The sequence below is a fragment of the Panulirus ornatus genome, chromosome 45, assembly GCF_036320965.1.
Source record: "Panulirus ornatus isolate Po-2019 chromosome 45, ASM3632096v1, whole genome shotgun sequence".
In the NCBI taxonomy this organism is placed as follows: Eukaryota; Metazoa; Arthropoda; class Malacostraca; order Decapoda; family Palinuridae; genus Panulirus; species Panulirus ornatus.
The window spans coordinates 9,041,966-9,068,233 of NC_092268.1; the positions used below are offsets into that span (position 1 = coordinate 9,041,966).

General features: G+C 40.2%; 1 protein-coding gene across 1 annotated transcript in view; it reads left to right on the forward strand.

Moving 5' to 3' along the window:
- LOC139762932 (1-acylglycerol-3-phosphate O-acyltransferase Pnpla3-like) overlaps window positions 1-26,268 on the forward strand; it is a 58,150-nt gene that overhangs the window by 26,595 nt on the left and 5,287 nt on the right. The window contains 9 exon segments of the mRNA XM_071688223.1: window positions 10,112-10,147; window positions 10,150-10,223; window positions 10,980-11,099; window positions 12,784-12,972; window positions 19,921-20,118; window positions 21,877-21,948; window positions 22,458-22,633; window positions 23,452-23,621; window positions 25,184-25,250. Of these exon segments, the coding sequence (XP_071544324.1) occupies window positions 10,112-10,147; window positions 10,150-10,223; window positions 10,980-11,099; window positions 12,784-12,972; window positions 19,921-20,118; window positions 21,877-21,948; window positions 22,458-22,633; window positions 23,452-23,621; window positions 25,184-25,250 (1,102 nt within the window).

The following is a 26,268-nucleotide window of genomic DNA, read 5'->3' on the forward strand; positions in this document are numbered from 1 at the left end:
TTAAGCTGGTTTGGAAGGTAATCGTGTTACATTAAGATAATTTCGAAGGTAATCGTGTTACATTTAGATAATTTCGAAGGTAATCGTGTTACATTAAGCTACTTTGGAAGGTAATCGTGTTACATTAAGATAATTTCGAAGGTAATCGTGTTACATTAAGATACTTTGGGAAGTAATCGTGTGTTACACTAAGCCAGTGTGACAATTGTGTTACGGATAACATACTCTTGTGCCAGACACACTTACATGTTCTGTGTTGGAATTACTTTTCCTTGTGTGTGTGTGTGTGTGTGTGTGTGTGTGTGGTGTGTGTGTGTGTGTAAACCACCACATCCCATCTTCTGTTCGTGTAAACCACCACATCCCATCTTCTGTTCGTGTAAACCACCACATCCCATCTTCTGTTCGTGTAAACCACCACATCCCATCTTCTGTCGTTAACCACACCATCTGTCGTGTAAACCACCACACCCATCTTCTGTTCGTGTAAACCACCACATCCCATCTTCTGTCCGTGTAAACCACCACATCCCATCTTCTGTTCGTGTAAACCACCACACCCATCTTCTGTCGTGTAAACCACCACATCCCATCTTCTGTTCGCCTCTGCCCCACACGAGGCGACCTTGAACCATTGTTGTTATATATATATATACATTGGCCCATATCTCCCTACTCACACCGTAACCCCCCCACAACCCCCCACCCCCACAATAGATATGGCCCACAGCTGGGTAGATAGGAGGGGGTTGGCAAGTACCTGGGTTCGATTCTCTCTTCCCTCAAGGTTCCGTCGTACCCTGGGCCTTATGTAACCTGCGCCATTACCCCCCCCACACACCCCCCACACACCCCCCACACACACCCCCCACACACACCCCCCACACCACCCCCACACACCCCACACCCCCACCATGGGGCGCGCCCCCTCCCTCCACCACCCCCTTACCCCGGGAGTGTATACAGAGGCGCGCCATTAAGGGCGTATACAACGGCGCTCCACTAAGCTTTACATATATATGTTTATATATAGTATTTTATTGTACTGCATCGCCGTTTCCCGCCTTGAGCGAGGTAGCGCAAGGGGACACAGACGAAAGAATGGCCCCAACCCCACCCACTATACACATGTATATACATACACGTCCACACACGCACATATATACATAACTGTACATCTCAACATATACATATATATACATATAAACACGTGTACATGATCATACATGCTGCCTTCATCCATTCCCGTGGCCACCCCGCCACACACACACCACACACACACAAAACTGGAATGTAAATGTAAATTGAAATGGAGAAAATATATATGAGTGGCTCTTTCAGGGAAATTAAGCAGTTATTATGTGCAAGAATGGACACTTGTTTGTGAAATAGGGTTGAATTAACGTTAATTACTCATTTTTCTTTATTTTTAGGTTATTAAATATATCTCAGATCTGATGTTTACGTTGAGCCATTAAGATAATATTAGACGAATGATTATATAAATGTTTTACATCATTATTAATCGTCATTTGTAACCAGTCTGTCACGTAGACTAGATATACTTTTAGTATATCCATGAGATATACTTGGAATATATCCAAACATAGAATATTTAATGATCATTAAAATATGAATAGCCTAGACGCTTGTCTATGGCCGCCGACGATGGAATCTCATTTGACTCTCTTGGCGACAGTGGTTTTCCGACGTCACGGCTGACGTCACTTAGCAACCAGCCATTCAGCGGTGGGAGAGATGACAGACGCCAGCCAATGAGGGGCCGTGATGAATGTGTGTGTCTGTGTGTATTCCGGGGCCGGGGTTACGTAACATCGCTTGGCAACATTTTGTTGCAAAATCACGCCCGTAAACCCCCCTGTCCCACTCAGATTCTTTCCCCCCGTTCAGTTCAGCCATGTTTTTCTGGTCCGTGAATGGATTTTCCCCCGCGGGACGTCGCAGCGAATTTTCATGTCGCGTAACGGAAGCTTTCATATGATTATGGGCGGCCATATTGAGATACCATTGTACCTCTTGTTATTGTATTTTTATCCGATTATATGTAAGCCTACGGATGAGGCAGGGTGGTAATTAGTGTATTATCAGTCATTATGGCTTTATCATTTAACAGCTAGATGGAGTGGATTATACCAAGATGGTTATTAAAAAAAAAAGGCCGGTTTGAATTATGTTTACGTAACAGGAGAATGTGACGGAGGTGCCATTGTCTTGTGACGGTGATGGAAGACCTGTTGTTACCCCATTCGTAAAATGGATTCCTTGTTATCGCCTGCGTGAGGGAATTAGAGAGAAATGAATGATGATAAAGAGGTGGAAAAGGAGAGGAATGATGATGATGATGAGAGGAGGAAAAGGAGAGAAATGGCAACTATGACGGGGTTGGGGGGGGTCTGTGTGATGATGAAGCAGTGACGTCATGATCTGGAGGTACGACCCTTGAGCACGACGGTACGACCCACGAGCACGAGGGTACGACCCTTGAGCACACGACGGTACGACCATCGGCACACTTGAGCACTAACTCGACCTGTACAATATTGGCAGGCAAACCCAGACCTGTACCAAATTGGCACACTGAGCACTAACCTCCGACCTGTACCAATATTGGCACACTGAGCACTAACCCCCAGACCTGTACCAATATGGGCACACTGAGCACTAACCTCCGACCTGTACCAATATTGGCCACTGAGCTAGCCCGACCTTACCAATAGTGCTCGATGCCAATTTGTACGCGAGCTAGTGCTCAGGTGTCAATATTGGTACAGGTCGGGGGCTAGTGCTCAGTGTGCCAATATTGGTACAGGTCGGGGTAGTGCTCAGTGTGCAATGGACAGTTGGGGTAGGTCTGGTCATATGAAGGGGGCTAGTGCTCAGTGTGCCAATATTGGTACAGGTCAGGGGGCTAGTGCTCAGTGTGCCAATATTGGTACAGGTCGGGGGGCTAGTGCTCAGTGTGCCAATATTGGTACAGGTCAGGGGGCTAGTGCTCAGTGTGCCAATATGGTACAGTCGGGGCTAGTGCATCAGTGTGTAATATTGGTACAGGTCGGGGGGCTAGTGCTCAGTGTGCCAATATGTACAGTCGGGGTTGTACACACAGTACAGCGTACCGTGGTGTGTACCGTACCGTACCGTATACACTTGCACTGGCCTGTAATGTCTTGGTGTGGGGTTGGGGGGGCTTCGGTAAACTCTGCGGGAAGACTTGTGACAATTTCGGAGAGAGAGAGAGAGAGAGAGAGAGAGAGAGAGAGAGAGAGTTGGACTGCCGATTTTTTTAGTGTGTTTGTATGTATGTTTGTATGTGGATGTGCTTGTATGTGTGTGTGTGTGTATGTATGTATGTATGTATGTTTGTATGTATGTTTGTGTGTGTGTATGTATGTATGTTTGTGTATGTGTATGTATGTATGTTTGTATGTGTGTATATGTGTGTGTGTATGTTTGTATGTGTGTATATGTGTGTGTGTATGTGTGTGTATGTATGTATGTTTGTGTATGTGTATGTATGTATGTTTGTATGTGTGTGTATATGTGTGTGTGTATGTGTGTGTGTGTGTGTATGTTTATGTGTGTGTTTGTGTGGATTAAGTTGGGTACAATGATTATTTGATGAATTACAGATATGGTAATAGCACATGCGTATTGCTGAATATTTTTATTGCTGATTATTATTATTATTATTATTATTATTATTATTATTATTATTATTATTATTATTATTATTATTAATGTTTTATATTATGGTTTGGTCATTTGTGTTGGCGTAAATAGCTCTATCTCTCTCTCTTCCTCCTTCTCTCTCTCTTCTCTCTCTCTCTCTCTTATTATTAATATTATATATATTTATAATATATTATATATATATATGAAGACATGATAGTGGTGTGTGATATGACGTATAGAGAACGTACAGGTTGGGGGAGTGAGAACGAGAGAAGCCATGTGAGTCAGTAATTTGGTTCGTCAGCCAGTTGAGCGCACTCACGGCTGCCCGCCCGGTACACACACACACACACGACAACAACGTGTCTTGGCGTCTGGACGCTGGTAACTTCCTGCACAGAGACCGTGTCTCTGTACTAAGTCTGTGCCCTTGGGAGAGGTGTGCTACCACTCTCTGGTTACTAGGTCTCACTCACAAGAGACCGGTGGCTACCACTCTCTCTGGTGCTCCACCCTGAAGACTAGGTATGGTACCACTTCCTGGGTTACTAAGGGTGTGTCGACCTCTCTGGGGTTACTAAGGTATGTAACCACCTCTCTGGGTTACTAAGGTATGTACCACCTCTCTGGGTTCTTAGGTATGTACCACCTCTCTGGGGTTACTAAGGTATGTAACCACCTCTCTGGGGTTACTAAGGTATGCTACCACCTCTCTGGGGTTACTAAGGTATGTAACCACCTCTCTGGGGTTACTTAGGTATGTAACCACCTCTCTGGGGTTACTGAGGTATGCTACCACCTCTCTGGGGTTCCTAAGGTATGTAACCATGTCTCTTGGGTTACTGAGGTGTGCTACCACCTCTCTGGGGCTACTAAGGTATGTAACCACCTCTCTGGGGTTACTAAGGTATGTAACCACCTCTCTGGGGTTACTAAGGTATGCTAACCACCTCTTGGGTTACTAAGGTATGTAACCACCTCTCTGGGGTTACTTAGGTATGTAACCACCTCTCTGGGGTTACTAAGGTATGTAACCACCTCTCTGGGGTTACTAAGGTATGTAACCACCTCTCTGGGGTTACTAAGGTATGTAACCACCTCTCTGGGGTTACTAAGGTATGCTACCACCTCTCTGGGGTTACTAAGGTATGTAACCACCTCTCTGGGTTACTTAGGTATGTAACCACCTCTCTGGGGTTACTGAGGTATGCTACCACCTCTCTGGGGTTACTAAGGTATGTAACCACCTCTCTGGGGTTACTAAGGTATGCTACCACCTCTCTGGGGTTACTAAGGTATGCTACCACCTCTCTGGGTTACTAGGTTGCTACCACCTCTCTGGGGTTACTAGGGTATGCTACCACCTCTCTGGGGTTACTAAGGTATGCTACCACCTCTCTGGGGTTACTAAGGTATGCTACCACCTCTCTGGGGTTACTAAGGTATGCTACCACCTCTCTGGGGTTACTGAGGTGTGCTACCACCTCTCTGGGGTTACTAAGGTATGTAACCACCTCTCTGGGGTTACTAAGGTATGCTACCACCTCTCTGGGGTTACTAAGGTATGCTACCACCTCTCTGGGGTTACTGGGTATGCTACCACCTCTCTGGGGTTACTAAGGTATGTAACCACCTCTCTGGGGTTACTAAGGTATGTACCACCTCTCTGGGGTTACTTAGGTATGTAACCACCTCTCTGGGGTTACTGGGGTGTGCTACCACCTCTCTGGGGTGATTAATATCTCCTGCGTCACAGTGACGCAGGTGTGACGGGTCATCTTACCTCCTCAGCCACATCCAAGAATCGCAAATGTTTTCGTTTTTTTATGATGTTTTCATATTGCTTAAGCCACACGTCTACGTACTCACGTGTGGGGGATTAACATGACACGTGTGTGTGTTGGTGGTGTATGTTGTGGTATGATGTTTGTGTCTTTGTGTGTAGTCATGTTGTCTCTGTGTGGGGTGTATTGATGTGTGTCTGTGTGTTGTTGTGTGTAGTTGTATGTGTGTGTGTGTGTGTTGTGTGTGTTTGTGTATGTGTTGTGTGTGTGTGTTGTGTGTGGTTGTGTGTTGTTATGTGTGTCTGTGTGTGTGTTGTGTGTATGTTTGTGGTCTGTGTGTGGTGTGTGTGTGTATGTTGTGTGTGTGTTGTTGTGTGTTTGTGTGGTTGTGTGTGTGTGTGTGTATGTGTGTCTGTGTGTGTGTGTGTGTGTGTGTGTGTGTGTGTTGTGATGTGTTGTGGGTTGTGTGGTGTGTGTTGTGTGTTGTGTGTGTGTGTGTGTGTGTGGTGTGTATGTTTGTGTTGTGTGTAGTGTGTGTGTGTGTGTATGTGTGTTTATGTGTGTGTGTGTGTGTAGATGTGTGTGTGTGTGTGTGTGTGTGTGTGTGTGTAGACCCACACACATATTCTCCTCAGGCTAATCCAGGCCAAATTTTATCGACCAGCCCCATTTGGGAAGGATGGAATGCTGGGGGTTGGCTGTGGACCAGCTACCGCGCCCAGGATTCGAACCCAGTAACTATAACCATTACACCACTCAGGCCATGTCGCCCTCTTGTATATACATTATTATAACGCAGTTTAGATCAGTCATCTTCCCTTGGTCTGTCGTATTTCGTTATATTAGATGGAGGTATGCGGTATAACATATTTCGTTATACTGGTGGGGTTGACCAGGTGGGGTATGCGGTATATCCATATTTCGTTATACTGGTGGGGTTGACCAGGTGGGGTATGCGGTATAACCATATTTCGTTATACTGGAGGGGTTATCCAAATGAGGGTATGCGGTGTAACAAGGTTGTTACGTTCGTACTAGTTCAACCCTGAAATTTGTCACGCATTCCCTGCGTGTCGTAGATGGCGACTAAAAGGTGGAGGGAGCTGGGGGGGGGGGTCTGGAAATACTCCCCTCCAGTTTTTGATCTTTCCAAAAGAAGGAACAGAGAAGGTGGCCAAGTGAGGATATTCCCTCAAAAGCTCAGTCCTCTGTTCTTAACGCTACCTCGCTAACGCGGCAAATGGCGAATAGTATGAAAAAAAGAATATATATATATATATATATATATATATATATATATATATTATATATATATATATATATATATATATATAATAATACCCCTCCATCATGAGATGTCGCACTTGTCCAAATTGAGCTGAGGGATTATGTTCAGTACGAGAAAAAGTATGAGATCCAGACGAGTAGACGTGGAAGATGAGTTGAAGCCGAGTTCAATCACCATTATGATCATATAGCAACGACCTATGTAGATTATAGCGGGGTTCACGTGCGGCGTTCAACTCGGGTCACACGTGACGTGGGCGATGGTCAGGTCAAGTGCAGTGGGGAAGGTCAGAGGTCACGTGAGGGATTAGGGAAGGTGTGTGTGTTGTGTGTGTGTGTGTGTGTGTGTGTGTGTGTGTGTGTGTGTGTGTGTGTTATTCCATATGGCTTCAGGCCAGGTTTGTGATTAGCGTGTGTGGGGGGGGGGCGTGGGCGTGGATGAAACCTCTTTGTACAGGGGGGGGGGGGGGTCAGAGGGGCTTACGGGTAGGTGTGTGTGTTGTGTGTGTGTGTGTGTGTGTGTGTGTGGGAAGCCATTGTTGTGGAAGGGGGTCTGGCTTCGTCTTACATAAGGGGGCAACGTCGCTTCATAAACCCGCTAATGGAATCAAAGGAGAATGATGAAGATGCATTCTCCTCTTCCTACCCGCACCGTGTACAGTACACTCAATATTCCCCCTTCCCTTCACCCCCTTCACAACCCCCCCATCACCCCCTTCACCGTTCGGGGTGACAGCCCACCCCACAATCACATTTGTCTCAGTTCCCCTCTAATTCTACTCCGTTTTCTCTCATTCTACTCCGTTTTCTCTCATTCCACTTCGTTTTCTCTAGTTCTAAACCTCCATTATTTTGTTTTTTTTCCTCCGTTTTCTCTCCATCCCTTCCTCTATGTATCACCCCCGCCCCCATTCCCCCCCCTATCTCTGCAGTGGCCACGCCCTTGCATGGCTTCGCGTTACATAGGCGTGACCTTGAAAACCAGTTTAGCAAGGAATCCTCATTCCCCCTGGGATTACAGAGATAGCATTGAGGGGGAGAGGGTGACCCCGGCACACAGCCCCCACCCCAACCCCCATTTTCTATTCTTAGCACCCCCAAGGTCTCTCTGAGGTGACTCATAACCCCCTATGTATGGCCTAGTCTTTGACCCAAGTTCATGGTTCTGTTTTGAGAGTTTGCCAGTGGATTTGAACGTCCAGGAAGGTCAACCTTTGACCTTGTGTAAGGACGTTTAAGGGCCAGAGAGAGAGAGAGAGAGAGAGAGAGAGAGAGAGAGAGAGAGAGAGAGAGAGAGAGAGAGAGAGAGAGAGAGAGACTTCCCTCCAAACCCGACACTAGTTAACGACTCCTAAAATCAAATGTCACTCTAAGGTCAGGGTCTTTTAAGGTCAAGGGTACAGCTTGAACCACTCTCTCGACCCCTTCGTTATGACGGCCCTGACCTTTTTTTTTTGACCTGACCTTACTGATAGCCGAAGACTTGGAACTGCTTAAGAAATGAAAAAAATCTCACAAAGTTGCTGGGAATATTGCTGAACAGATTTTTCAAGGTTGAAAATACTGAAACTGGGAAACCTTGCAAGGTCGGACTCCCCCTTTGACTGATGGCAGTGCTGGAGGTGAACAAGAGGTCAAGAGAAAATGGGGAGGGGGGGTGTGGTGGAGGGTATACTAAAGGCGTTGGTTAATGAGTGGTATGGGTCAGGGGGACACTCAAGTGTTGTGAGTGGGGCAGATGGTACTTGATTCACTCTCCTTTTGTATTCATGACAGGTAAAAAGGATTATTTTGAGAAGCCAGTACGACAGTGGCTATCGGGTTCCTCTCCCTAGGCCAGATGGGTTGCACTATTCAGTCCTCGAACAGACTCTTTCCTTCCTTTTGCAGGAATACCACTGAACAGCAGGTCACTCACACGACAATTTGCTTTCGATAATTGAATTTTTTCTAGCCCTACTTAATGGCAGAATCCACTCATAGGCAATATTCAAATAATGGGGCGGTATTAATAAAGAAATCTGTCTTATTACACTTCCATCAACAATCCTGATTTTGTGTGTGTCTGTGTATGCCAAGTTTTTATTCAGAGATTTACAAATTGTGTTGATATTGTGCTTTGGTTCACTAATTTCTTTGATATTCTGTGAGAAGGAACAATGTATACAAGAATTGGTCTTCATTTTTACCAATGATTTTGGTTCATAAGGTCATGATGTCACCTGATCCTTATTTCACCAACTTATGTTTTTACCAAGTTCTATTTTCGCCAGATTTCATATTACGAAACTATTATCACCATATTTTGTATCCACCAGTTTTCATTTTCACCAAGCTTCACTTCAATGTGTGAGGTCAGCTGTGGCGAGATGCACTTAAAAGGTATATTACACAAGAAATCTGGGGTAGTGATTGAGAGAGAGAGAGAGGGAGAGTACCTTTCCCTGGCCAAGTGGCTCTTTACTCTCGGGTCAACAAGGATTCTCCTGAGCCACAGAACACACACAGCGAGAGGTCAAGGCACTCATCATTCCTTTGATAGACCCCTCTCCTCTCGATTCATCATCATATAAGATGTTTGTGCCAGGGTGTTCCCTCCCTTCACCAAGTTTTAGAAGGTCGTGGTGCAGTGTGTGGATGGTCGTTTTTCCAGTGCCAGTCTAGTTAGGTTTCAGTTGTCCTGTTTGTGTTGTTAGCTTATAAGATTTATACTCTTGTTTTACTGTGTTTTGTTCATGTAAGGCCTTTTACATTCTCCCATGTTCTCTTGCTCTTTCCTCAGTTTGTCTTTTTTGAATGAACCGAGTGGAATTTTTATTCATTATTTGCAAGGTTGTTTTTACAGCATGTGACCACCATACTATTCAATGCTTTCTTTAAAGAAACTTTTACAGTTTGTTTAAATTTTTGTTATGGTTTCTTGTTGTTTTTGTCCATTCTAATGTGCAACATCTCTTGTGATATTCTAAAGTCTCGTGAAGTAGATTATTAAAACTGTAGGTGTATTAATAAACTTAGTCAGACTTTTTCAGCATTCAGTATACTTGATTACAGGCTACTTCTCTTGTACGAACTGTAACAAAAAGATTTCAGTGTTTCATCACACCAACTACTGTAGGTGTATAGGCTTCACCAAACCTATTAAACCAACCTACCTGCCATTTTACCAATTTTACTTCACCCAAGCTGAATTTAGTTAATCTGACTTTCTCTAACCTTACCCTAAGAAGCCTACCTGTGTGGAGAAGAAACATGCTTAAACTTTACCTGGTATATCACAAGTAGGGTAACCTCTCTGTTCTTAGTTTCCCTATCCATGTGGTCCAATGACTTTGCCTCTCTTGCAGGAACCATCACGTCATCGGTGTTAAAGACAGCCACAGAAGCAGGCGGAGAACTCTAGGCCCCTTCAGTCCCACATTTAACGTTGAGAAGCTGCTTAGAGAAGGTCTCCTCAGTGTAAGTTCGACACCCACCCGTACCTAATAGTTTTCCTTGGTGTCATTGATACCTCTGTCTGTAATCTCAAGATATAATGGGTCTTATGTGAATCTCCCCAGAGTTTCCAGCCCACTTAGAATTTCAAGCAGAATGGAAATGGCATCCTAGAATTGTACATGAGTATTTCATTAATTATCTTAAAAAAAAAGATAACCACTGGAGAAGTGATAATTGTTCACTTTATGCCAGTTGACTTTTAGATTTGTGAATATATGCTGTTGGAGAAAATGTGTAGTTGCCAAGAAACAGGAATATACAAATAAGTTTTCACCAAGAAATTTGATTGAGCAATTTAGGCTCATAAGAGGAGGAATCTTACTTTGTTATTGTACCACAAATATTATATGAACATTAAATGTAACTGAATTGGACTTCTGCAGATGTTTAAGGGTTTAGATCTGTTCAGGTTTATTGTGTGTTCTTGATCTTGCCATGTTAAGACAGGAAACAGCAAACTGGTATGAAAGAAGAAAGATGAAAGATTATTATTGTTATTATTATTGTTGCTATTATCAATATTATTATTATTATTACAGGTCATCCCCAAATACTGTTAACTTCTTGGAAAGTGTGAAATTATTTGCCATACTTTATGCTTTGAGGATGATCACCCTTGTTCATCTTTGCACCTGTTCATCTTACCATGAAAGATGTGTAAAACTTGGAACTCTTTTTATGAAATTGACTCCTCTATCAACCACTTCTTGTCTGCAGGTGCTCCCTGACGATGCCCACAAGATTGTGAGTGGAAAATTATTTATCTCTGTAACACGAGTGAGCGATGGCAAGAACATCCTCTTGTCCCAGTTTGACACACGTGAAGAGCTTATCCAGGTACTTGTTGTCTTATGTGTTGTTCATCTGTATTAGATGTGCTCTGCACTCATTTGCCGTCCTCACCTCGCAAAATTATTCAGAAGCAGAAACTATTCGAATTTTGATGTTCTCATTTGACATAATAGTTTTATCACAATTTTTTTTACTTTTGCAGCTCTCGTCTTGTTTTTACAGTATTACGGTATTATAGATTCAGCACTATAATGGAAACTGCGGTGTCTTTTTTGTCCTTTGCACTTGTATCTCAGTTCTTTAGCTGTGACCATCAAAACTAATTAACAATTGGTGTGAGGAGGACAGATTGTATAAAAAAGAAAGTGTAAGGAAGAGGTGTGGTATGGGAGAAGTATGTATGAGAAAGCTGCAAATGGTATGCTGAAATGGCTTGGACATATGGAGAGGGTATACTCGGAGGGTTTACCTCTAAGGTTTGGAGGGAACAAGGAAAAAGGGACCCCAAGGAGAAAGTGGAAGGATGGAGCGAGACACTTAGAGAGTTTGGGGCCAGAACATGCAGGAGGGTGTAAGACTTGCAAGGGCTGGAGTGAATGGGAGCATTTGGGTATAACCAGGGCACATGAAGCCATCAGGGGATACCATGGAAAGGTGTGTGCAGTCTGGTTGTGAATAGGGGATCAGGTGTCGATAGTGACTGTGAGTGAATGAAGCCATTTCTTTGTCTGATCCTAGCACTACTTTCTTAATGTAGGAAACGGCAGATGTATGAAAAATGAAGAATGTGTGCAAAAAGCGATAGGTTTAAGAATTGCTTATGGTAGTCTGGAAAGCCAATTTCACTTTCAGATTGGCCAGAAGTTGAAAATGTGTAGGAATGTATGTAGAGGATGCATGGACCACCTCATGTGAAAGACAGTGATGAAGTTATGTGACCATTTTACATTGCTGATAGTCGGATTTGAGGCATCTTTAGTGGTAATGTTTCCCTTTTTATACAGAATAGAAAAATATAGTTGTATGTATTGACAGGCTTCATCCATTTGTTTCACCCCTGAAGACAGGGATTTAGTTGAAGTTAAGTGAGCAGAACAATGAGTAATTATAGTTCCTCTTCTGTAATACTAGCATAATACAGTATGTTGCAACTTCAAGTGTCAGTTTTGTTGTAGTTTAATTTTTTCCATTCTCTCTGAAGTGACAACAGTAGTTTTAATCATGATACAGTTTGACTCAAGGTAATAGTGCTTAATTTCATCAAAGTTTGTAGTCCCTTTGTTTATAGTGGTACTGTACTATAATTCTAGAGTGTGTATTAATCCAAATTATTGTCTGGTTACGCAACATAACCTTAGGATGTATATGAAAGTCATGAGACAATGTGCACTCCATCCACCTTTGTAGATAGGGATGGCATTTAGAATTGAGAAGGTAGAAAAGTAGGAGTGGGTAGTGTTCCTTCGATAATCCCAGCCTTCTAAATTAAGAACACTTCTGGCTTTGTTATTGTTTGTTCTTTCAGTTTTCATTTACCTCTAGCATGAGGACAACCATTCACATTTTTCAGTTATAGGTTTTAGGTACCTTAAATTTTCTTCTACCTTAATTCTCCTTATAAGAACATACCAATACCCTAATGTATCCACATAGATACAGTCATAATGACCATGTTAGGTTTCAGCACTGATCCAGTATTGATATCAGCTCTAACTCATCTTGATGATAGGCCATCTTGTGCTCAGCATTCATACCTGGATTCAGCGGATGGTTTCCTATCTCATTCCGTGGCATTCGGTACGTCGATGGAGGCTTTAGTGACAACCTACCTGTTCTTGATGACAACACCATCACCGTCAGCCCGTTCTGCGGAGAGTCAGATATATGTCCCAGAGATTCTCATGTCAACTTTATGCAGGTGTGGAGGAACTCTTGGGAGGAGGAACATGTTTCTTTGCATGTTCTTATAGTGACCAGTCAGTCTGCAAATGATTGCCACTTTTCAAAGCTTTTTTTCCAAACCCTCATGATTCATTAATTCTTCTTCAATTACACCAGGATTTTATTATGCATGACCATGAATTTTCATAGTCTGATTATATGCTTTTCATGCATGCCTTTACAACTAAATGATTATAATACTTTGAAGAATTTATTCTTGTCAAGTGTAATGGACACTTTTTTCTAAGACATAGAGGATTTGTGCTTTCGTCACATGATTAACATATCTCCTGGCTCAAAGTCTTGCATGTGTGATGTTTAGCATAGACTCCTGTGAGAGTTTTGATATTGATGAACTAGTTTTTAAACTTGCTTCAGCTTTGATCCTTGAGACCTTATATGGCCATATATCATAATGGAGATATTCGTTTTCGTAAAATATCTGTAAATAGTGTTTGAGATTTTGCAGTGTGCATTACTCAGACCTGTGGTTAAAAAAATCTGTTTTAAGCATATTAAATCCCTTAGCTGTTTCGTAAATTTATCAAATAAAGAATGAGTGATTAGGCTGAAGGACTCACAAGGAAGGGTTTTTGAATTGAGAGAGCTAAGTTACAGGAAAAAGTGAGACCTTATAATTTTCCACCACGAGGGAGAGAGAATGGGTCTTTCAGAGATGCAAAGATAAAACGTCCAAAGGCTGTAACATGAAAATAAGCAAGAAACGTGCAAGAAGAGATGTAAATAAGTACTTTTATAGCATGAGTGATGGATGAATAGAACACTGAGTCATGAAATTGTGAATGTGGACTGTGTATTGTAGTTTAAGATATATGAGAGAAAGTTCAAGAGTTAGGGACCCACAGGTGTGGAAGTCCCTCCTCATTCAGTGAAAATAAAAAACTACATTGATGAAACATATGAATTGTATTGACTCAGCAGGCACTAAACATTCACTCACCTAACCAAGCTTGAACTCCACTCTGCCAGATGTAACATATATCAGAAACTGTACTTCCCAGGCATGTACGAGTTACTCTTTCTCACCTGAATGATGGACACACCCCCATATCTCAAGTAATACAAACTGCTTCAAAATATCAGAGAACCTCTCAATTCCAAGTTGCAATTTTTACCAAACGTTTATTCCTCTGTTGCCCATACTTGCCTTGCATTGACACAATATGACCCCGCTTCTCGACCTGTGGTCCTGCCACTGGATGTGTCCAGATTCGTTGTTACTGTGGGAACCCCAGAGAAGAGGATCCTAGGGATGGAAGGTACGAGTGAGCAATATATATGATTTTTTTTTTTTTTATGAATATGCCTGCTTGCCTTTCCTGCCTCAGTGAAGCAACATCAGTAATAGAGAACCCAGCCTCTGAAGAAAAATCTCAAGTCAGATCCTTCAGTTATTCCTACTTTTCAAAAGTGGTGATACAGGACGGAAGGATTTCCATCTACCTGCTACCACCTCTTCTCATTCCCTTTTACAACACTTGAGTAGAGAAATGGATTGTATTATTTCTTTACTATATAGGCCAAGAATAATTGATAAATGAATGTTCATGTTTAATTATCTAATCGTAGCTAGTTAACAATATAATGTATAGTCATCACTGATAGAGTTGATTAATTGTAATTAGATAATTGCATGACATTCATTCATACATGATTTGATGAAGTTAGAAAAATGCTCATATGCCAAAGAGAATAGGATTTTTGATTTAAAGGAACCTTCTACCTGGATTATACTGTGAAAATGTTAAATATTTTATACTAGACAGTTACTCCTGTTGGTCAGCTTGTTTTTTCATGTAATATCAATGGTTTATACCATGAAAATGGTAGATGTTCTCATACTGCACTGTTACTCCAGTTGCTGAGTGTAAGTAACTTTGTTCACCCCCAGGCTGTGCTCTGTTCATGTTTCATCCCTGGGTTCAGTGGTTGGCTGCCCCCAGTCTTCAAAGGGGTGCGTTACTTGGATGGCGTTTGCAGCAATAACTTGCCGCAAATTGATGCTTACACTGTGTCTGTCAGCCCCTTTGCTGGTCATGCAGATATCTGCCCCAGAGATCGCAGTCATATTTCTTTTTCGGTATGACTAGTATGGTTAGCTAGCAATGTTAGCATCATAAACTGAATGAAACAGCCCATTTCTGCAGTTGGTAACACAGCAGTCACCTTTATGATGCTTGTATCACAGCAGTATCAATGAAGTCAAATTAGATGTATTTTTTGCTTTTTGAAATGTAGGAAAGGTTTATTTAGTCACTAGCTTGTTCGGGTAGAAATAAGCTTGCTGTTGAAAGTAGTAAGCTACATTTTGATTTTCTTTATTTATAATTGATCACTCGGTGCTGAAGTGTTAACTCCTTTTGTTTTGCGGTACCTTACTCAGAGTGTCTGACTTCAAGTTCCCAGTTACATTGTTCTTTTTGTTGTAGTATGGAAGATATTATCCTTCTATCTCTCTTGGTACTACTGTATCAACAACGTATGAATATTTACTTGTTGTACTATCATGATTTTAGGAGGACATTTTGCAGAATCTGAAGAATGTTCCTCTGGGTATTTCTCATGATCAGCCGTCTCTTTTTGCAGTTGCTTAGATTGGAAGAGTGTTTAGCCAAAAGTTTAGACACTGAGCACCATCAAAAATTGAAGTTCAAATCTTCGACTCAAAGATCTGAGATGTTGTTTTTGTAATCTAAACAAAACCAAGTCTGGAAATCCCAGTGGTTGAAAGAACACTTGTAACATAAAGATGATATCTATTTCATTGGAAATATAGTTCTGATACAGATATAACCATATCTAATTTTTTTTAACATCTTTAACAGATTTTTTTTTTTTTACAACCTGGTGGATAACATATTGGGTAAGAATGAATTTTCCACAACAATCTGTGACTGAATGTACTTGCTTCTGGATGATTGTAGAGGGAATATACTGAATGACTGTGAAGGACATAATTATAGATTACAATATGCTGTGATGTAATCAGACTGGCTGTTGTTATTTCTGTCCCTGCTATGCATACTGACCAAGTGAACAATGACAGGCTCTGTTGTGCTCGTCATTCATCCCTGCGTTCAGTGGCTGGTTATGCCCCAAGGTGAAAGGTGTGCGTTATATTGATGGTTGTTTCTCTAATAACCTACCTGAGATGGACGAACACACAATCACCGTCACACCCTTCTGTGGTGAGGCAGACATCTGCCCTAAGGATAATACAGCTGGGTTAATCACGGTATATGCTGATGCATCCTCAGCTCCCATCTGTTGTATAGACCATGCCAGTTTCTGTCAAAAATTTGGTATGCTGATGGGTTTGTCACCATCTTTTGTGTGGGAACTAAACTTGTTCTTAAATCATTGTATGATAGTCACAAGGGTTTATCTTATCCACACTGTGCATGTAATGCCTACCAGCTTTATGTATGTCATTGTATGGGGTGAATTATTTACATTGTGGTATCTTTTAATTCAGATCTAATCAATGAGCCATTTGTTGCATGCAAAACCAAGTGTTACAGTGGTAAATAACACTCGGGCTCTTACTTCAGTTTATATGTATTGTGTTTTCCAAGGCATCTGAACAGTTCAAGCACTGCCTTCTTTTCTTCATTCTTTCTTTTATTCTTAGAGGCTCCAGTCATAGATAACAGTCCGCATCAAGGCTGGGCCATACTTGAAATATAAAGAGGTTCATGAAATAAAAAATGAATAGACAAAGGAAAGTATTTATGAGTTTTGGAGGAAGTGAAAAATGTGTCTTTTAAAATGTGCCAAGTCATAGTTATTGGGAAAGACTTGAGAGGGTAGAGAGTCCCTAAGCTTTGGGGTGTAGGGAGTTAGACAGTCTTCAAAGTGGCTATACGATAATCACGACATAGTAGCTTGCCAAGCATTGCTTGTCCTAGCTAATGGTTGAGGCACACAAGCAGCCAGCTCTCAGGAGAAAAAACAAAGTGATATCTGTGGAAGGGGAAACGTGAACCAGCATTGCAGGGTAGGGCAAGTGGGGTCAGGTTTTGAGGGAGAGCTGATAAATTGAACTCCTTTCAACTCATTTCCGTCAAATAAGGATGCAAAGCTAGAACCACCTCAGATGTAAGGGTAGTACTCTGAATCAATCCTTTGTATAAATGGAGCAACTGTTCAGAGGGAAAGAAATTCGATATCTATACATGACTGTTTCTGATACGTAAATGTGGCTGTTACCACAATGTGAGGTTTCTAAGACTGTGAAGTTGAGAGTAATGGCAATGTTCATTGAGTCAAGAGGTGGAATTACAGGTATGTCATAGGAGCAAGGAAAGTTTTGAAGAATTTTTGAATGAGAGATGGGGAGAAACTGGCTCATTCTAGAAAATCTAGCTAAGATTTTCACTGTGGCTTTAATGGAAATCCTCTGCATTCCTCCTTTGCTCTTACTTTGCATTCCTTAAGATGAGAAATGCACAAATTTCTTACCTTAAGACTTCATAAGTGAAGTATAGTTTAATAGTTTTTCCCTACTTCATTGCCATTTCCTGTGTTAGTGAGGTAGCACAAGGAACAGATGTGAGAGGCTGCCACCGCTCACATCCATTCTCTAGTTGTCATGTGTAATGCACCGAAACCTCATCTCCCTATCTACAACTTAATACATATTATCTGTGAAGACTTACAAAATTAGGAACAGGCTGTGCCCCACTCATTATTAACATGAAAACCTTAGAACCCGATTGTGGGGTTTCTGCAACTTCAAGAATGCGCTCCGCTGATGAGCATGGAAATCCTTTAACAATGGTACACCCTTGGCAGTGATGACCTCTTGCCTTCAGTGTTGTAACCAGTAGCAGGTGTAGCCTGGTACCAACCCAGACTCAAGTAATCAGCTGGTATATATCTTCCAGCTGAGGGGTTTTAGAGGTGTGGTTATGATACACGTAAATAACTTTCAAAACAGTAATATACTGGCATCAGTCTGTACAAGTACACATAACATCATTGGAATGATCAGTTTTTTTGTTGATTTTACTATCTACGTGTAACAATAGCGAACAGAGAACTTACTCTGAATTTTGAGGGTGATCCATTCATTGGAGACTAGGTGATGTGTATACAGATTAGAACATTTTCAACTGACAGGCAAACTGGATAGTTATATAGTTTAGAATATGAATTCTGAAATTTTGAATGCTGTTTCACATACATTGGATGTGAAAAAGTTATGAAAAGAACATAGTTACGACAGTATTTTAAGAAATGAGAAAGTAAGGGAATAAGTTTGAGCATCACAGAAATATTAAACATGAAGAAAATAGTTCCACCAGAGGTGGGACCAGTACTAAGGAAATTATCGTTCACCGTGAAATGAAAAAAGCTTTGAAGAATGTACATGTCTTTGTGAATAGGAATTCGTTATTCAGAAATATGCAAGTATCATCCTGTGTACATTTTTTACGGTTTGGAATATAGATTTAGTTGGTGTGATACTGAAGGATATATATATATATATCATTGGACTTGGTCCTTAAGAACATGTTTTGATTTTTTCAATGTAGATTGCCGTGGTACACTATAGCAGGTTTGCTCGAGAGTTTCTGGGAGTTGTTTTCCTTGACATTATACTTGGTGTTTGTAGTTAGCTCTTGTGGATCTTTGTTCCTGTTAAGGTGTGATTATATGTGTCGATCTGTAAATCCATTTTTCCACATCCTTACTTAGGATGTCTTGTCTTGATTTTGAATGGTTCAATACAGTAATAAACTGCCTGTATTTTAAATCTTTGCTAACTGCTCCAGGAAGTGCTTTTTTTCAGCTGTGTAGTGATTTCTTTGTAGTTGTTATTTGTCAGTAAGGAATGTATTGGGAAAGTTGTAGATAACAGTAGTCGTAGAAAGGAGAAAAAATAGATGATGAAATGATAGCTCTGTTAAATGACAAGAATTTAGGCACAGAGTGTAATAGTTGCTTGCATGATGGAGTCCTTGTCTCCATCTCAGAACTCTTACTTCAGCTGGTCAGGGTTTAACAATAAGAGCAATAAAGAAGGATGATTTTCAAAGTATACTTAGAACATATAGAATGGACAGATCAGAGTAAATACAGAAGATAATAGAAGTATATGTGGGGAAAGAAATCATCTGGTCATGTGATTTTGAGGTATTTGCTAAGAAGATTCCAGAGGAAAAATTTCTCTCAAGTGCGGTAGAACTATTTTATGTTTGAAGTCGGAGTTGTATACAGAATTCGGTATCATATGAATCATAAAGTTGGAGTTCTATAAAGAATTCAGAATGACATGAATCATGAAGTTGGATTTGTATAAAGAACTCAGTATCACATGAATCAATTTACTGTTCAGGGAGAAAAAGTAAGAGTAAGTTTTGTAAAAAAAAAGTAAAAGTAAGTTTTGGAGGTTATATTGTTTGAATCCCTTCCTGTATTGCTTTTATATGGTTCTGTATGCTACATTGATTTTCATCTGATATTGCTCTGCTTTTGCTGTATTATTTTGGCTTTTGGATTCGACTTCATATCTTGCACTTTATATGTAATTGCGTGCTTGAGCTCCTTCATCTGCTTGTTAATACTGTACATAAAGCTTTCGATATGTAGTTGAATTTCTAAATCTGTTTGTATGACCTTTTTGTTCATGTTATTTGGTTGACGTCAGTGTTTTTGTCTTTATGATCACCATAGTGATTGTGAATTGTGTTAATGATAAATGATATATTCTTTGTAAATGATTTATTGAAAAGTATACAAGAGTAATTTTCCTCTTTGATGGAAGAGTAGATTAACTTCTTTCATTGATACAAGCATTTCATCTGAATTATATTAACAGACACATCAAGTATTGAAAGCAAAATTTCATTATAAGTACAGTGACACTCAGAAAAAATAACACTCTTCCTCTGTGCTTTAGGTCAATCTAGCCAACACAAGCATTGAATTAAGCAAAGAAAACTTGTATCGCTTTGCACGTATTCTGTTCCCTCCTCCACCTGAAGTTCTCAACAAGATGTGTCAACAAGGCTTCAATGATGCTCTTGATTTCCTCCAGCGGAACAACTTGATCAACTGCACTCGATGCCTTGCAGTTCAGTCCACGTTTAATTTAACGGTAAGTCCTGTCATGTTCAAACTCTAACACCTATTTGTTTATTATAAGCTACATACTAAATTAGTAAAATTACAATCATTCTTTATTATTTCATTTTTAAGTTGTTAGGGGAGAATGTACTGTATTGCATGTTGTTACACTTGTGTGGGTAATCTAAAAATTGTTTTCAGCTTCATTTAGCTTTTTGGTTGTTTTGATAAGACTGAAATACTTTAGATCCCCAATTCATTTTGCGAGGAAATGTGATGTTTTAATCTCATCAAGAAAAAGGGAGGCATATAGACTAGTGACCGTCAGTCCATCCATACGTGTATTTTATTTTGGCTGTAAAGCGAATTAAACCAAAACCATTGCCTAGTGACATATGAAATAAGCATTCATGGCCAGACACATGTAATTTGATTAGATTTCAAATGTTTTGATGGAGAATATGCAGATAATATCATTTTTGGGGTAGTTCAGGCTTCTTGATTTTACACATCCCAAGTTTATGTTCCATTTTATATATGATTACTTTATTCACTTATAAAATAGCAGTAGTTTTCAGTGTAATGCACTTGTTATTTATGTGTGATTGGTGTGTATGTTATGGTTCATATTACATTTGCACTGTAGAAAATTTTACAAGGGTATGTGCCTTTGGCCAAGATAGTAATCGAATTTCCCCTAGTATTGTACAGAGTAAACTGTAGCCTCAGTTGCACACATCCATGCTCGAGACATTGTTTATAAAGTACTGATACAAGTGCCCACCAACCACAGCCAAGCCCCACAGACTATTCCATGGTTTACTTTGACCATGGCAGCCTAGTGACAATGTGTTACTTTCCATATACCACTGTGATCCTTGCACATCTCCCATGCTCATGAATGTTCTAACTCTGATACCCCATCGTTCATATCAATCTTGGACCACTGTTAACCCTTCCTCCCTCCACTTTTGATACATGGACCTTCTTTCTTTCCTAGTCATCTCCATGTGTATGACCCACTTCAGCTCACCCAAATCATCTGTGTTTACCACCAAACCTCTCTCTCTTAGACTGTCATTTTGTATGCAATTGATCCACCTCGCATCATTTATCAATCATCAGGCGTTTCATATCTTAATACATCCACCCTCTTACTTTCTTTTGCATATAGGGTTTGGGACTCACTTCCTTGCAACACCCTCAGGACTACTCTACCTTCAGACACTTATCTTCACTGTAACAGAGACTGACCTTTCCATCCACATTGTCCCTAATGCATCCATGACCATTGCCTCCCACTCACCTTATGTTTCACTCATACTTCCTAATAAGCATACCTCCTAGATTGATAATACTCAGATTAGAGACGAATAAGAGAACAGGTACTTTCCAGCAAAGGTTAGAGCTGCCTGGGATGAATTTATACTTTATAATACATCTTACCGATATTGAAAAACAACCTTGTCACTCTAGGATATTTGCAGTAACAGATTTTTTAAATATGATGTTATGACATAGTTAGGTTAGGTTTGGCTGTACTGCTGTAGAAAACAGTACAATTTGAAGCCCAAAGAGAGGATGACCAGACTGATATAGAGGCAGTGGGACCATAAGTAAAACCTGCCTACTGTAGTAGCCACTGGCCAACTTTCAAGCCAGTAATGCCAGTGGTGTTACTGGTGGTTTTTGTTACTGAATGCTCCAAAAGTAAGTAGGGTGATTGCATTCATATATCATATGAATCGTCAAAATATGCGGACTCTGTTAACATACTGGCCTCTTTCAGGAATCACAGGATGATGCACGAAGCTGCGCAATGGAGGAAATAGATTGTCTTGACTGTCACCAGCAGAGAAAGGTATTATCATATATTTACTGTTGATTTTTAAACTACAAATTCTCGAAGTCTATGGTTGCTCATAAACTGTAACATTTTGAAAAACATTTGATAAGGATGTAATATTTTCATTTAAGATTTCCCATCTACATGCATAAATACTCATCTTTGGTAGTTACAAGCAAGCACACCACCCATACATTCATAAAACTTGTGCATTAGGAATAATTTCTCCCCAAAATGGGAGTTTTGTGCCCAAATCCAGCAGCCTTTGACCTGCAAGGATATAAAGGTCATAATATTTACCTCAGAATTTTGCTTTATTTGTGTAATTAACCCATTTTTCACATTTTTGAACTTGTGATTTATTTAGTAAACTGAATCAGAATGAAAAAAGAAAAGGAGAGCAAAATCAATCAGAATATTCAATATTTTTTTGTTTCCCTTATAGATTTTGTAATCCATTTATTCATGGTACTGCAGTAGATTTTTATGCAAGAACTTTTAATAATTTTACAAATCCTCAACAGGAAGCCATCATAGATCAATTGCCAGAAGCAGTTGGCTGTATTTTGCAAGATGCAATCAACAAGGCAAACCAGGGACTCACAAATTGGGTGTTCAAACACCGATCTATGAAGCTCCTCTCCATACTCACATTACCATATGTTTTACCAATCGACATAGCCTATGGTGCTTTCCTTAAGTGAGTATCCTTCAGTTTGTTGACCGATGTTCAAATCATGAGGCCCGGATTACTTTCTTCAGTTTGTTGACTGAAGTTCAAATCATGAGGCCCGGATTACTTTAGCAGTCCAAGGTTTTGTATATGTTTATATTAATGTAGTGAGCTTCTCTTTACTGTTAAATAATTCAGCTGTTAATTGCTTAAATCAGAATTAAGTATATTCTAATGGTTATTAAGGTAAAGACTTGGGATAACTTGATACTTTGAGCACATTTTGTATGTGTTTTAAACTTACTCGTGATAAACTTTTACGAGTTTCATTGTGACTACCTGATTTTTCAGGACATTTTCTGCATCCATAATGTTATTGTGAAACTAATATAACATTGGTATTTGTGCTACACTTGATAAGAAAACTGATTATCACACTTTTTCCCTCCCCACGTGAGCAAGGTAGTGTCAGGAACAGATGACAGCCTTGCTCTGTTCCTTCTTTTGTGAAGTATATTCACATGATGTATAAAGTGACACAACTCCTTTTCTGACATTAGCACAAGCCAGTTTAGATGCCCTGTTTTAATTAATCATCCAAAGTATGGGTAGACTTAATATTTAGAAATATCTGTGATACTAAACATCATGAATGGGTTCATTATGTGTGTGTGTGCTGATTGGAAGCTTTGTTTACATGATCTGCTTTAGTTGATAATACACAAGCCCATAAGGATAGATGCTCTCCAATGTGCAATGTTCGAGAATTTTCTGCTATTATTAACAGTACTGTGTCGGTAATAGAAGAAAAGTTAAAGATGACAGATCTTCTCATTTACCAACAGGTTTATGTCTTCCGCTCCTACAGCCCACGATGTCCAGACTTTGGGTAAACAAATCATTACACTGGTGAAGGCCCTTATCCAGTCCTCCTCACAGTCCACGTTACATCATCAACATCAGCATCGCCACGACAGAAGATTCTCATGTCAGTTGGCAATCACGCAATTTTCAGGTGGGAATCTCAGTGTGTTTCAGCCCTAGGAATGTTGGGATATCTTGTTTCAATTTTTAGAAATATATGAATGGAAAGATAAAGAATCAGCAGAGGTCAGGGAGTATTAAATGATACTAAAACAGCTATACATATTTTATATAGCATGTAATAATATCAGGCTTTTTACTGTTACATGATATTGACCTATCCATCTATCTGTCTATATCTCTTGACACGTGTTCATTTTGGGGACTCGCTTTAGGGTCAGGCCACAGCAAAAAAGTCTCTATAACTGGTGAACTTTATTGGCACTTTTAAGCAACCTTCCTAACATGCCTCTTGTACACTGTTATTCTTTAAGAGATCATCCCCGCTCATGTATTCCATATCCAACACAACCACCCTCTCACCACCCCTTTGCATTCAGGGTCTCTGCTTTGCAGCCATACAACAGTGTGGGGACTATTGTACCTTCGGACTTGCCCATCTTCGCTGTGACAGACAACGACATTTCCATCCTTACACTCTTCAAGGCACTCAGGACATTTGCATCCCATCACTTCGCATCCTATCATTCATATGACTCACATAAGCTTTGATGGTTCCATCCTTTACCTAGAACCGAAGGCATTACACGTACCTTTCAAATTCATATTCACTCCATCTTATCTCCACCCCATCTTGCCACCCCTCATAACCCTACTTTTATTCACATCAGCTCCCAACTTCCTCTTTCAGCTTATTATCCCAGTTTCAGACAGTAGCTTCTGGAGTTTATCAAGTTATTTAAGGTGCAAATAGCAGCTGACTCACCTCCCATATTCCCCCACCCTCAGCAAACTGTAGACCTGTCCCTCTCCAAAACCATCACCTTCACCTACTTCAGCCCTCTGTCCATGAACAGATTAAACAGTCACGATGACATTACATGCCTATGATGCAGACCCATCTTCACCTGGAACTATTTATCCTTCATCCCTCCTTCGTACACATACACACACACACACACCTTCCTCTCCCAACAAATAATTCACTGTATGTAGTAGCTTTATTATCACAGCACATTTTCATAGCACTTTCCTTCCATTAAGCATTTCTATCATCCTTATTATATCTTTCTTCACATCCATAAAACCACATACATATCCTTTCCTTTCGCTTAGCACTGTTGAAAAATTTTGATTTTAAAAGAGGGATGAATACATAAGTCAGTTAATTTCAGAATTATCATAGATGGAACAATTTTGACTATTGTTCACTTTGACATTATAATTTATATTTTTCTAGCTTCAGTATTGAAAAAAGAAAGTGGAGACTAATTAGAATGAAGAAATATTTATGTTAAAACTTTTAGCTTTGGGTGAAATGTTATGATAAAAATATCGTCTCTCTGTGGCAGAGAAGAGAAGCAGAGTCAACTGTTTTGTTAATTTATTTCCTTGTTATAGAACTGATGTACTGGGTTCAGGATTTGTTTGTCTTGATGGATAAAATGAGTCTTTCTCAAGGTTGCTGTGGGCATTACATAAGTATACAAGAAGTTATTGAAATTTGCTTAAACTAAAGTTTTTATATTATAGGTGAAATGGAAATGCAGCAACTGCACAACCGTCACAACTTTGACTTTATGCTTGATCTGGAGGACGTGTAAGTTGACTCTTTGTTCTTGTTATGTAAACAAAGGTCTTTTTATGTGGATGGAACTGCTTGCATAGATGGTCAGTATAACTTAGTGATTTCACAGGGAAGTAAAAGCAAATAATATTGCTCTCTTAGAAATGTTTACAAATCATGTTATGGTGTTGAGAATTTGCTGCTGATCTGAAAGTGATACCAAAATGCTCAAAGTTCAGTTTGTCTGTCACCATTATCCATCCTCTTTATGTCTGGAGCCACATTGGTTGAGTGAAGATGCATTTCACCTTGCCTGTTACGGGTCGGATCATATTATACTGTACATGCATTAACAGTTTTTTCCTAATAACAGAATAATTGGATAGCATAAAACCTATAAGTCTAATTTGGTTTAACTTGGAAGTAATCTGATTCTTAAAATGAAAAAATTCCATCTTTTGCCCTGGAACTTTTATGTAGCGTTTCCCTCCACCTACAGAAAAAAAGAATTGCATGAAACCGCATACCGAAGCCTAGTTTTGATTTCACTCGAGTAATGCCCCTTATAAAAAGGTATAACTTGTAAATTAACCTGAAGAAATTCCAACTTTGGCCATTAACATAGTTTTTTCTTTTTTGGAAGCTTAGACTCCATGGGCATCTGCTCCTGTTTCAATCTCAGTAACTATACCGCACTCCAGGTGACAATTGCTTCATGGAACGCCATAGTATAGCATAATAGTAAAGCATCAGAATAGTGGTTGAATGGAATACACTGTGTAATGTCTGTGCTGAATGTATTCAAAAGTTCTAGAACTCCATCATAGTAGAAAAAGGTCAGGAAGCGGGGTTTACGAGTAATGAACTATTTCCTTGCTGTTTATTAGAGTTTATTGTTATATAGCCCAAGAACCCCTTCTGGAGCCTCTTTGGCTTAAAGGCTGCACCACAGTCATTAGCAGGGAAATGTTGGACTCCTGAGTGAGTTCTATTATGAGATTGTACTCTGATGACACAACAATGTTGATGGGGAAATTTCACTTGTGGTATA